The 12500-nt window shown below is 43.0% G+C and overlaps 1 protein-coding gene across 1 annotated transcript in view; it reads left to right on the plus strand.

The window, feature by feature from the left end:
* The window catches only part of slc26a6.2 (solute carrier family 26 member 6, tandem duplicate 2), a 21804-nt gene that overhangs the window by 7840 nt on the left and 1464 nt on the right, over window positions 1-12500 (plus strand). Inside the window, exons 11-17 of the mRNA XM_071906810.2 lie at window positions 144-239; window positions 2523-2629; window positions 2888-2957; window positions 4643-4735; window positions 9074-9196; window positions 9821-9964; window positions 10341-10395. Coding sequence (XP_071762911.2) covers window positions 144-239; window positions 2523-2629; window positions 2888-2957; window positions 4643-4735; window positions 9074-9196; window positions 9821-9964; window positions 10341-10395 — 688 coding nt within the window. The remainder of the gene's footprint in view (window positions 1-143; window positions 240-2522; window positions 2630-2887; window positions 2958-4642; window positions 4736-9073; window positions 9197-9820; window positions 9965-10340; window positions 10396-12500) is intronic.

Genomic DNA, 12500 nt, shown 5'->3' on the forward strand with positions numbered 1-12500 from the left:
AAAGTGAATGAGAAACGGAATGTGTGTGAATATGAACCAGGGTGTTGCTGAAAAAGAGTCAATTTTTCTTGGATAAATAAGGATTAAAATGAAAACTGTGCTCTATATTTGTTACATAAATCTCTTTTTGTTTCTCTTTGCAGGCGGTTTTGGCCGCCATCATCTACGTAAACCTGCATGGAATGATGAAGCAATTCATGGACATTCCTGCGCTGTGGAGGAGCAACAAAGTGGACATGGTGAGTGTACAGGGAAGGAGACAAGGAGACATGGTGAGCGTACAGGGGAGGAGACAAGGGGATGTGATGAGTGTATAGGGAAGGAGACAAGGGGACATGGTGAGTGTACTGGGAAGGAGACAAGGAGACATGGTGAATGTACAGGGAAAGAGACAAGGAGACGTGGTGAGTGTACAGGGAAGGAGACAAGGAGACGTGGTGAGTGTACAGGGGAGGAGACAAGTAGACGTGGTGAGTGTACAGGGGAGGAGACAAGGAGACGCGGTGAGTGTACAGGGGAGGAGACAAGGAGACATGGTGAGTGTACGGGGAGGAGACAAGGTGACATGGTGAGTATAGTGGGAAGGTGATAAGGAGGCATGATGAGTGTGCTGGGAAGGAGACAAGGAGGCATGATGAGTGTATAGGGAAGGAGACAAGGAGGCATGGTGAGTGTACTGGGAAGGAGACAAAGAGACATGGTAGGTGTACTGGGAAGGAGACAAGGTGACATGGTGAGTGTACAGGGGAGGAGACAAGGTGACGTGGTGAGTGTACAGGGAAGGAGACAAGGAGACATGGTGAGTGTACAGGGGAGGAGACAAGGGGACATGGTGAGTGTAGTGGGAAGGAGATAAGGAGGCATGGTGAGTGTGCTGGGAAGTAGACAAGGAGGCATGGTGAGTGTACAGGGAAGGAGACAAGGAGACATGGTGAGTGTACTGGGAAAGAGACAAGGAGACATGGTGAGGGTACTGGGAGGAGACAAGGAGACATGGTGAGTGTACAGGGACGAGACAAGGGGACATGGGGTGAGTGTACTGGGAAAGAGACAAGGAGACATGGTGAGTGTACTGGGAAGGAGACAAGGAGACATGGTGAGTGTACAGGGACGGAGACAAGGTGACATGGTGAATGTACAGGGAAGGAGACAAGGTGACATGGTGAGTGTACAGGGAAGGAGACAAGGAGGCATGGTGAGTGTACAGGGGAGGAGACAAGGTGACGTGGTGAGTGTACAGGGAAGGAGACAAGGAGACATGGTGAGTGTACAGGGGAGGAGACAAGGGGCCGTGGTGAGTGTAGTGGGAAGGAGATAAGGAGACATGGTGAGTGTACAGGGGAGGAGACAAGGGGACGTGGTGAGTGTAGTGGGAAGGAGATAAGGAGGCATGGTGAGTGTGCTGGGAAGTAGACAAGGAGGCATGGTGAGTGTACTGGGAAAGAGACAAGGAGACATGGTGAGGGTACTGGGAGGAGACAAGGGGACGTGGTGAGTGTAGTGGGAAGGAGATAAGGAGGCATGGTGAGTGTGCTGGGAAGGAGACAAGGAGGCATGGTGAGTGTATAGGGAAGGAGACAAGGAGGCATGGTGAGTGTACTGGGAAGGAGACAAAGAGACATGGTAGGTGTACTGGGAAGGAGACAAGGTGACATGGTGAGTGTACAGGGAAGGAGACAAGGAGACATGGTGAGTGTACTGGGAAAGAGACAAGGAGACATGGTGAGGGTACTGGGAGGAGACAAGGAGACATGGTGAGTGTACAGGGACGGAGACAAGGGGACATGGTGAGTGTACTGGGAAAGAGACAAGGAGGCATGTTGTGTGTACTGGGAAAGAGACAAGGAGGCATGTTGTGTGAACTGGGAGGAGACAAGAGGACACGTGAGTGTACTGGGAAGGAGACAAGGAGACATGGTGAATGTACAGGGGAGGAGACAAGGGGGCATGGTGAGTGCGCGGGAAGGAGACAAGGTGACATGGTGAGTGTACAGGAAGGAGACAAGGAGACATGGTTAGTGTACTGGAAAGTGGACAAGGTTACTGTTTAGTGTACTAAAACATTTTGGTAACAGGATGAACTGCAGTTGTTCCCATCATGCATCATCATCCATCAGCCATCATTTCAGTTATTTCACTCAATTTCCTGCTTTTTTCTCCTTTTTTTTCCATCTCCTAATGTTTTTCTATGTTTTTTCCTAATGTGTTTTGCCTTTATTTTGTTCTTTTATTCTTTCTTTCTTTCTTTCTTTCTGTCTTTCTTTCTTTCTTTCTTTCTTTCTTTGTCTTTCCTTCTTTCTTTCTTTCTGTCTTTCTTGCTTGCTTTCCATCTTTCTTTCTTTTTCTTTCTTACTTTCTTTCCTTCTTTCTATCTTTCTTATTCTTTCTTGCTTTCTTGTTTACACAAATTCATGAAAGGTGAACTGAAGTTTGAATTTTAAACACTCTCTCTCTCTCTCTCTCCCTCCCCCCCCCTCTCTCTCTCTCTCTCTCTCTCTCTCTCTCTCTCTCTCTCTCTCCAGGTGGTGTGGGTGGCCACTTTCATCCTCACTGTGCTCTTCAACCCTGATCTGGGACTGGCTGCTTCAATCGGCTTCTCCATGCTCACCGTCATCTTCAGGACGCAGCTGTGAGAACACACACACACTTACACACTAAAACACACACACACACACATATACTTTTCGTAGTGAGAAGTTAAGCCCTGTGGATATATTCGCCCTGGGACGGTTTGTGGTCATGTCTAGCATTTAACTGCCACACCCAGCAATTTACTCAGTCCTGCAGTTACAGACCACACCTAACCGCAGACACATATTACACAATGCTAATACACACACAATTACTTTGTTTTATGGGTGTGTGTGTGTGTGTGTGTGTGTTCCAGGCCCACGTACTCCCTCCTTGGGCAGGTCCCAGACACAGACATTTACAAGCCAGTGGAGGAATATAATCAGGTACTGTACGTATTTGTGGAAAGCAGGGGTGAAGTGGAGCGCGGGTCCAGAGGTGGAGAGAATAACCAGAGTGTGTTTCATTACCAAATGCAGAGTGACTAATATAAACAAACACAGTCCTTATGAGCTCTTGTGGGTGCAGAGTTCCTCTCTCACCTCTGGTCTCGTTCCCCCGACTGAAAAAGCAGAGGAGACAAATATAGAGATGTTAATTGGAGTCGTGTGTGTGTCATCAGACCTCGCCGCTCTCCGCCTCGCTGCCAACGCTCCACCTGCACTCCTCACATTTATATTTATATAACATGTTCGTTTTTCTGTTTTTTGTTTCAAATTTGGACTTCCTGTAAATGAAGAATTAAAGGGTAACTTCGGTATTTTTCAACCTGGACCCTATTTTCCCATCTTTTTGTGTCTAAGTGACTTTTAAACGGGACAACAATTTTTGAAATTGGTCCAGTATTGAGCGAGATCGATTCAGCCGGCAGCCGCGAAACGAGCTGCAATGTAATCTGACGGGGCAAATCTCACCGTCAATGTACATCCACTAAAAGTTCTTGTTTTTGTCACTGACAGGCTCAGATTATTATTATAAGTGTCTGACAACATTATGGAAAGGACCGTACAGAGAAATGAAACGTTTTCCTTTACCTTTCGCTTGATCCGGTCTGTGTGTAACCAAGTCTCGCTCAAGTCTCGCGAGAGTTGAGTTGTTGCAGGAAGTCAACTGTGGAAACGTGAGTGAGAGTTGGAGAGAGGCGTGCCGGGAGGAGTTGTCAGACACTTATAATAACAATCTGAGCCTGTCAGTGGTAAAAACAAGAACTTTTAGTGGACGTACATTGACGGTGAGATTTGCCCCGTCGGATTACATTGCAGCTCGTTTTGCGGCTGACGGCTGAAGCGATCTCGCTCAATACTGGACCAATTTCAAAAATTGTTGTCCCCTTTAGTCACTTAGACACAAAAAGATGGGAAAATAGGGTCCAGGTTGAAAAATACCGAAGTTACCCTTTAATTTCCAAATACATTATTGAACAATTAAATGGAAAATATCTGGTCTTGTCTGATGTGTAATAAAAGGCCAATATATCTAGTTGCTACCAGTCTCTCTTCATACCTATTAGCATTTGAACGTTATTATCTCACCATTTTACAGTCTGTTAACAGTGAACACACACACATTTGTAAAAGTTGACATAAAAGTTGACATGGCTAAAACAGATTATTAGATTTGAATTCACTGATAATCTAAAAATGAGGGTTAGGATGATATTCCCACTTAGCCCCGCCTCTCTGTTTGCAGCTATAGATAAGAATGCCGTGACGTTTCAAATGGGCCACGCCTACAAAGTGTGGTACAAGTGAGAAACTCTGTTTAAATTTCTGTGTTCAAAACAATAAATCGACATTTTCTGTGGCTGCTTTTTCTGTGTTCTAATAATTTATGTGAAATGGATATGTTGTTGTTAATTGCTCATAACCTTTTCACATCTCTCAAACAACGACATGATCATATAAAGCATTCTGGGTAATTTTCTCACAATTATGCTGTTCTTCATAACCCCCTACTGCAATGAGATAGATAGATAGATAGATAGATAGATAGATAGATAGATAGATAGATAGATTGATTGATTGATTGATTGATTGATTGATTGATTGACTGATTGATTGATGTCTGTCAGGTGAGGCAGGTGCCAGGAGTGCTGATCTTCCGTTCCTCTGCCACACTCTACTTTGCCAACGCTGAGATGTACCAAGACGCCCTGGCAGAAAAGGTGAAGACACACACACACACACACACACACACACCTACACACACACACACACGCACACACACAACAAGGAAGCCCAAAAACACAGGATTACACACAGGACTACACACACATGGATGCAGAGTGAGACGCGCTCACAGAAAATCACACCACCATGGACACACAAGCACAAATTCGCATTAACACACACACACACACACACACACAGAAAGAGAAACAACCAGCGGCAATTCCCCTTGTCACAATTTCCATGCAATTAACAATTAGCACCGTCTTTGACACATTAATAACTGACCCGTTTTTCCTTGACATTTCACCACTTCACACATCAGAGCTGTGACAGACATTGTTAAAAATGTCATCCCATCCCCTGCTCTTCCCCTCCCTTCCTTTCCACTTTGTTTTACACCCCCGTCCTTCCTCCTCCACCCCCTCCTCCTCCTCCTCCTCCTCCTCCTCCTCCTCCTCCTCCTCCGCCTCATCCTCCTCTTCTTCCTCTTCTCATCTCCCTGTCACATTCCATGGGGCTAAATGGAGGACAAATTGAGGGAAGGTGATAAAAGACGACAAAAGATGGAGGGAGAGAGGGAGGGTGAAGAGGCGAGAGGGAGGGAGTGAGTGAATAAGCGAGGGAGATAATGGGACGTCTCATTCATTTAAATGTCAGTATGTCAGAGCCGGCTTGCTCTTTTCATTAGAATCTTTGATGCAAAAATCTGCTTATATAGAGCGGTTGTTGACTGGCAGCGGCTTTTCTGTTTTACGTAAAAATCGTATGTGGCTGGTAAAATAGTGAAAGGTTTTGGAATCCAACACTGTTTATACACACTTTGAGCAACTTGGTTGATGTGTTGCTCTTTTCTGACTCACTGTTGGCGGTGTGAGAAGCTCCGATCGCATCTATGCAGCAGTCTGCAGCTGCAAAGTTTTGAGCAGGCAAATTATGTATTTTGGTATCGCCTTTCATAGTGTTACATTGTTTTGATGAGCTAACAAAGCTAGCAGCTAGCAGGTTAGGTGGCATTCATCAGAAATAAACAAAAAATCAATAAAATGACTTCCGAGGTTACCATCGACCCCAACAATGGATGCAACTGTTCTCCAAGCATCAAATTAAAGTTGTAGAGAGGCTGGATGGCTGCACTGTTGTTTATGAAACAAATTCACACCGATATGGAAACAAGGAAGTGCGGAAATCTGCGGAAAAGTTCAGCCCTAGCCAACCTTTCTCAGTTGACAAGTTGGACCAGCCACACATCAGCCGAGTTTCTCTGGAACTCAGCTCTATAGGAAATTAATGGATTCTTAGTCACTTGTTGATCATGTTGCTCGCAGTGTTTATGCTAGATAATTTAAATACTAATGTGATACTTCATTGGTCCCCTAAAGCAGAAATTCATCTCTTGGCTTGCCCCCCTCCATAGACAGGTCAGAGGTCAGAGGTCAGCTACAGATCTGAATTCCTACCAGATCCAAGCTGGTGAGGATTCAGTGTCTTGCCGACACAAAGGCTTGAAGGATGGTCTCTTGCTGTCACATGCTCTCTCTCTCTCTCACACACACACACACACACACACACATATGCATATACATACACTGACGGCTATTCAGCTATTCAGGCTATCTGTCAGCCATGCTGGATTTTGCATCTGTCATGTATGCATCCTCTGCCATTTATCAAACCAGTGTTGCTTTGCACATCAACCGTTATACATATATATATATATATATATATATATATATATATATATATATATATATATACATATACATATACATAGATATACATCTTCTAGTCTCCGCTGGCTTACAGTTTTTCTCAGTCGCTTTGGTACATTTCTCGAATCATCCTTAACATTTGCAAAACAGTAAGTGTATTTCTCGAAACAGTTCGTACAAACAGCACCACACAATGGATTACCTGCACAAGCCCGTAACTTGCTCAAAATCCTAATCCTAATATTTATGTCAATGAACATGTCAGTGCCATCAGAATTACAAGTCCATGTGTGATTGTTTACAAACAAGATAGTCAAAATGCTTAGCCATGTTGTCAATATAACAGTGACTCTGTAAGTATTTTCTGATGTAAACTATGGCTAAGGTTTTGATGACAATGATTGAAAATGCACAAGGCTGCACTTTTTCTGTATGGCATATTTCAATTTCAACAGTACAAAGTTACACATTACTGCATGTGGGAGATTGATTGCAAGAGATTGGACAGGATTCACATTTACGCTTTTACTGTTTGTACTGTAATTTGTTGACAGACCATGTCATTGTGATACAGAAAAGAAAAAGACAAGACTGTTTTACAGCACTGCATAGCACAAAGGAAAAAAATACAAAATTAGAAATGTAAACATAGGAAACACCCCTTAGGCAGAACTGTAGTTACAGTGCGGTCTTTCTACACCTCCTGACGTTCCTGTCCTGTAACACTGTGTTGTGTTGTGCTCTGTCTGTATCTGCTGCCAATTGAAGGTTCATGAGATGCACCTCTGAGCTATTTTAGAGAACCGGTTGATCATTGGTTGATCTAACGCTTCACACATTCCCTTTCATTAGTGAAAGTCAAGATTCACCTGAGAGCAATTCATCAATTCAGGACACATTTACAAAAAAAGTCTAATAGAAATGTATAGAAAATATGCTTGACAGATTATGACAACTGGTTCAACCATTTTGCATGTAATGACTTAAGCAATGAGCTAATGCCTAGATGTTTTGGGGGGTAAGACTATTCAACAGAGAACCAGTATAATACATTTTGATCAACATGACACAAACAGCAGACAATTGTACATAATCATTTGCATGAATGTGCCAAAGCATTTGCAATTTGTTCAAAAGAATGAGAAACTGCTTTTATGATGTGGACAAGTGACTAGATGATGTGGAGGTTGAACAAGTAGTTTTGAGAATTTCAATTCTGATCTGAGAAACGTACCAAAGCGACTGAGAAAAACAGTAATGTGTCATCACCAATCAAAACACATTCCTCCTGCACCTCATGTGTTTGACAGCTAAAGCAATCTGGACTGAATGCCTGGAACGCAGCTCAGCCTGCTGAACAACAGGACTGTCCTGTCAGCTGTAGTGAGTGTGTCTCCAGTTGTATGAGTAGGGAGGGAGGCATGTCAATCATAAAGGCTGCTACCTGCTTTACCTGGTCTGTTGGTTTATGTATTGGTTTTGTATTGAAGGAAACAGTTTATTGTGTGTGGATAAATAACTACAATGGGTGTTTGTGTGGCCAGGAATGCTAATAAGCTTTAATTACCACACCTTACAATCTGAAAGTAATAATCCACAACATTCTCATCTAATTTAGTGTCTGTTTTGCTGCTTTCTGACGCTGCTTTATATAACACAACAGTGATTCAACCTATCTTTCTCTCTCTCACACTCTTTTTTTTACTTGATTTCACAGTTCTCTTTTACATCCATTCTGTGTAGTTAGGGGGGTTTAAGTCACTTGGAGACATAAAACAGTGAGAGTGAAAACAATCCAATAGGATGTTTGTTAAGCAGGGATCTGTAGTTCAGACTGGTTCATGCAGTGTGCAGCCACACCGTGTGAGGAGGTACTAAGATGACAATGTTTTGACAGAAGAAGAATACAGTAAGTCACGGAGGTATGAGGAAGGATTAGTGTGTGCTGCTTTGTTGTTGGACACTAATAAAAACACACCTGTCCAAAAGAATCTGGACAGTTTACAGTTGGACTGGTGTTTGTCAGAATGAAACTTTACACGATGAGTAAGGACACAAATACAAACACTTTTTGCAATTTGACTTTTATATGTTTTGTCATATGGAAATTTAACAATATTTCCTTAAAAATGACATCAGTTGTAACACTTTTTTTTTTTTTAATGGATTAAATCTGTGCAGATTCCTGTTTCAATCTGATAATGACCAACTAAATAGTTGGTAATTTCCAGAAGGATTTTGTTTTTGTATGTCATAAAAAATTCTCATGTTTACCAATTTTTTCATATAGAATATATGAAAAATAAGTTACAAAAGATATTAGAGAAAGTTTCTGCAAATTACCAGGTTTTTGGTTGCTGTATCTACAAATTAAGTTTAAAAAAAAAAGTGGTTTGCATACAAGGAGGAGGTCATGTTAAGAAAATGGGCGCCAAGTTGCTAAAAGAAGCTAATTTTGTGCCTCATCCTGAAGTATGAAGAAGTAGTTAGGTGATAAAGTTTGGGCAGTAGAAGAATGAACTTGACTGTGTTTACTGTGTGTTTACTGTGTGTTTACTGTGTGTTTACTGTGTGTTTACTGTGTGTTTACTGTGTGCGGTTGACTTCCACTGTTTCTCTCAGTCTGGCATTGACATCACCAAGATCCTGTCAGCCAAGAAGAAGCTGGAGGCCAAGAGGAAGAGACACGAGAAGAAAGAGGCCAAGAAAGCTAAGAGGGACGCCAAGAAGAGCGCTCCGGACACGGTGAGGAGCAGAGCCGCCATGTTAGACTGGCCAAAAAGCAGATTTTTTTTCTTTCATATCAGAAGTATCAAAAAATGTCCAAATTTTCTCTTGAATTAAGTATTTTTTCCAAACCCATGTTGAGATTGTTTGATATCTTGACAAACTTCATGTGCAATTGCTGTCTTCAATACATTTTTTTATAGTTTAACACATTTAAAAAAGGTTGGCTTAGTTGCTGGGTGTTTTAAATATGTTTTACGTGTGTGTGTGTGTGTATGTGTGTGTGTGTTTTGGGGGGAGGGGGGGTGATAGGGGTTAGTTAATGTCCACTGTCAATTAAAAATAATGAAACTACAGGAAAGTTGGGTGTCCTGGTGGATTAGCGGTCTAAGGCGTATCTACGAAGTCCTGGGTTCGAATCTGTCCTGGGACCTTTGTCGCATGTCATCCCCCTCTCTCTCTCTCCCCCCCAATCTTTTCTGACTTTCTTTCACTAAAGCCTGACTGACATGCAACTTCCCGGTCCCGCAAAAACCCCTTTTGAATCTGATTCATCACCCATCAATCAAAAATGTCTATTTGATGACTCTCTCACTCATGGATCCTGTCCCGCTCTCTGCCGTGTCTCCTCCCGTCCAGCAGGGGGAGCCAGAGAAGCCGGAGCAGAAGGACATTGCCGCCATCGAGGTGGGCGACCAACCCGACCCCTCGCTCCCCAGGGCCGTCGTCCTCGACCTCAGCCCCGTCAACTTCCTGGACACCGTGGGAGTCAAGACGCTGCGCAGTGTATGTACACCACACACACACACACACACACACACATACAGAGAGAGAGATAGAGCGAGATGTATGCAATTAACTCTGCACTTAACACACTAATAACTGACTCGTTTGCTAATTAAAAGCAGCTGTCTGTCAGTTTGACAAGCGTGTGTCTCCTTGCATATTTGTCTCCTTTGTATATTTGTGCGTGTCTCTGTATCTCCTGTCAACTCTTCCTCTCTCCATCTCTCCCTGCATCCCTCCCCTCCCTCTCTCTCCTTATCCTTTATTTATCCTGCAGCTCCTCAGGCTTTCAATTACAGTAAAATTCAATCGTCACCCTATAATCTAATGATCCTCAGTCTAACCTTTGCTCTGTGTGTGTGTGTGTGTGTGTCAGATCCGGAGAGACTATGGAGACATCGGGATAGAGGTGGTTCTCTCTGGCTGCCAGAGTAAGTCCTTCTATATCACAGACAGTACAATAGAATACAATAGAATAGAGTTTTCCAAACATTGTGTAGGGAACCAAGTTGGATCGCATGAAGATTAAAGTGGATTAAAGTGGAGGAAATTGTTCTCTAAACCAACTGACTGTGTTTTGTTGCCAAAGCTGAAGTCTCAAGAAGAGACAGGCCAAGAAATTCAAACAAAGCCTTTTTATTGGACAAAAAACTGGGTGTGCTTTTTGAGCTGTTAGACTTCCTAACAGCTAAATCAGCTTTGGGTCATGAGGAAAACTTATTTTGAAAAAGATGGTCAACAGAAAAACACCTTCCATGCTAGAAATACATGTACTCCTGGTACTGTATGGTACTCAAACACCAGAAAGGCCAAGCCACTGTCAACTGAGAGCTGTTTTGAAACTTGTTTTTAGAATTTAAATTTAAATTCTCAGTATTCAAAATGTCCCTCCATGACTTTTTGCTAGACCCAATTTCTGTACAAACCAGTGCTGTTGGGTTTTCAAAATCCACACATGGAAATGGTAGTTATATTATATTTACCCCCAAAGAGAATAGACCCCCAAATCTATTGCCTTTATAGTATTAAATGAATCCATCCAGCAAATGGTATAACTTTTGTCAAAACTTTGAAATCCACTTGACTCAAATATATTCCATCATAGCAGATAGTGATTCCCTGATAGTTTGTCTGAAATACTCCCAAATTCCCAATGGGATTTTTTTCTCTCCAAAATTCCCACATACTGTAACACACACACACACACACACACAGAGAGAGAGAGAGAGAGAGAGAGAGAGAGAGAGAGAGACACATATATTCTGACTCACGTTCCAGTCCCGGTTAACCACGCGTGATTTAAATTCATAAACACTGGATGTTGTTTTAGCTGTGTGTTAATGTTATTGTAGCCTTCCTGTAAGGGAAGTGAGTCCGTCAGAAGCTGCTGTGTTTCCAGAAGAGGCTTCGCCAAGGACGGAAAGGCTTTTAAAGACTGGCTCGGGATCCAAATGTGGATCGTGAGAAGATTTAAAATGAGTCCTAACGTTGACATCGAAGGTTATTTGTTGTTGTGTGTTGCCAAAGTTGTCCTGCAGTGTGAGGGGAGCGGAATAAAATTAAAGTCTGGTGGGCTAGTTGTGTGTGTAGTTTTTTCTTTGTTTATTTGACACAATAGCCCACAAATTCAGGTTTGAGTTATGGGGGAAAACCAGTTCAGGAATGCAGCTTCCCTCAGAAAAAAGCTGAACAACCACATTGCAGCTCCAGTTTATGTGAGAAGAAATGCAGCATTGATGTAATTAGCCGGTGTCGAGGTGCCGGTCTGTAATGAAACAGTGTGTTGTGTGTTGTCAGTGATTGGACTTGCTAACTGACTGCAGTGAATATTTATATGGACAGGAATGATAAGGAGGTTCAATTAACACAACAATGTTCTCCTCCTCCTTCCCTCTCTCTCTCTCGCTCTCTCTCTCTCTCGCTTCTACTGTCAATATCTCTCTCTCTCTCTTTCTCTTTTTCAATTTTGGTCCTTATTTCTCCTTCTCCAATTTCCCCACTTCCACTTCCTCCGTTTCCCCCTGTCTTCCTCTCTTCCATTCTCTTTCTCCATCTCTCTCTCAATCTCTTCTATCCCTTCCTCTCTTCTATCCCTTCCTTTCTCTCACCGTCTCGCTCTTTCCATCTTTCGTTCCGCCTTTTTCTCCCTCGCTTCTTCTTTTGCTCCATCCATCGACTCCCCCACCTCCATCTCTCTCTCTCTCTCTCTCTCTCTCTCTCTCTCGCTTCTACTGTCAATATCTCTCTCTCTCTCTCTTTCTCTTTTTCAATTTTGGTCCTTATTTCTCCTTCTCCAATTTCCCCACTTCCACTTCCTCCGTTTCCCCCTGTCTTCCTCTCTTCCATTCTTTTTCTCCATCTCTCTCTCAATCTCTTCTATCCCTTCCTCTCTTCTATCCCTTCCTTTCTCTCACCGTCTCGCTCTTTCCATCTTTCGTTCCGCCTTTTTCTCCCTCGCTTCTTCTTTTGCTCCATCCATCGACTCCCCCACCTCCATCTCTCTCTCTCTCTCTCTCTCTCTCTCTCTCTCTCTCTC

This window comes from Centroberyx gerrardi, chromosome 14 (genome assembly GCF_048128805.1).
Source record: "Centroberyx gerrardi isolate f3 chromosome 14, fCenGer3.hap1.cur.20231027, whole genome shotgun sequence".
NCBI classification, from domain to species: Eukaryota; Metazoa; Chordata; class Actinopteri; order Beryciformes; family Berycidae; genus Centroberyx; species Centroberyx gerrardi.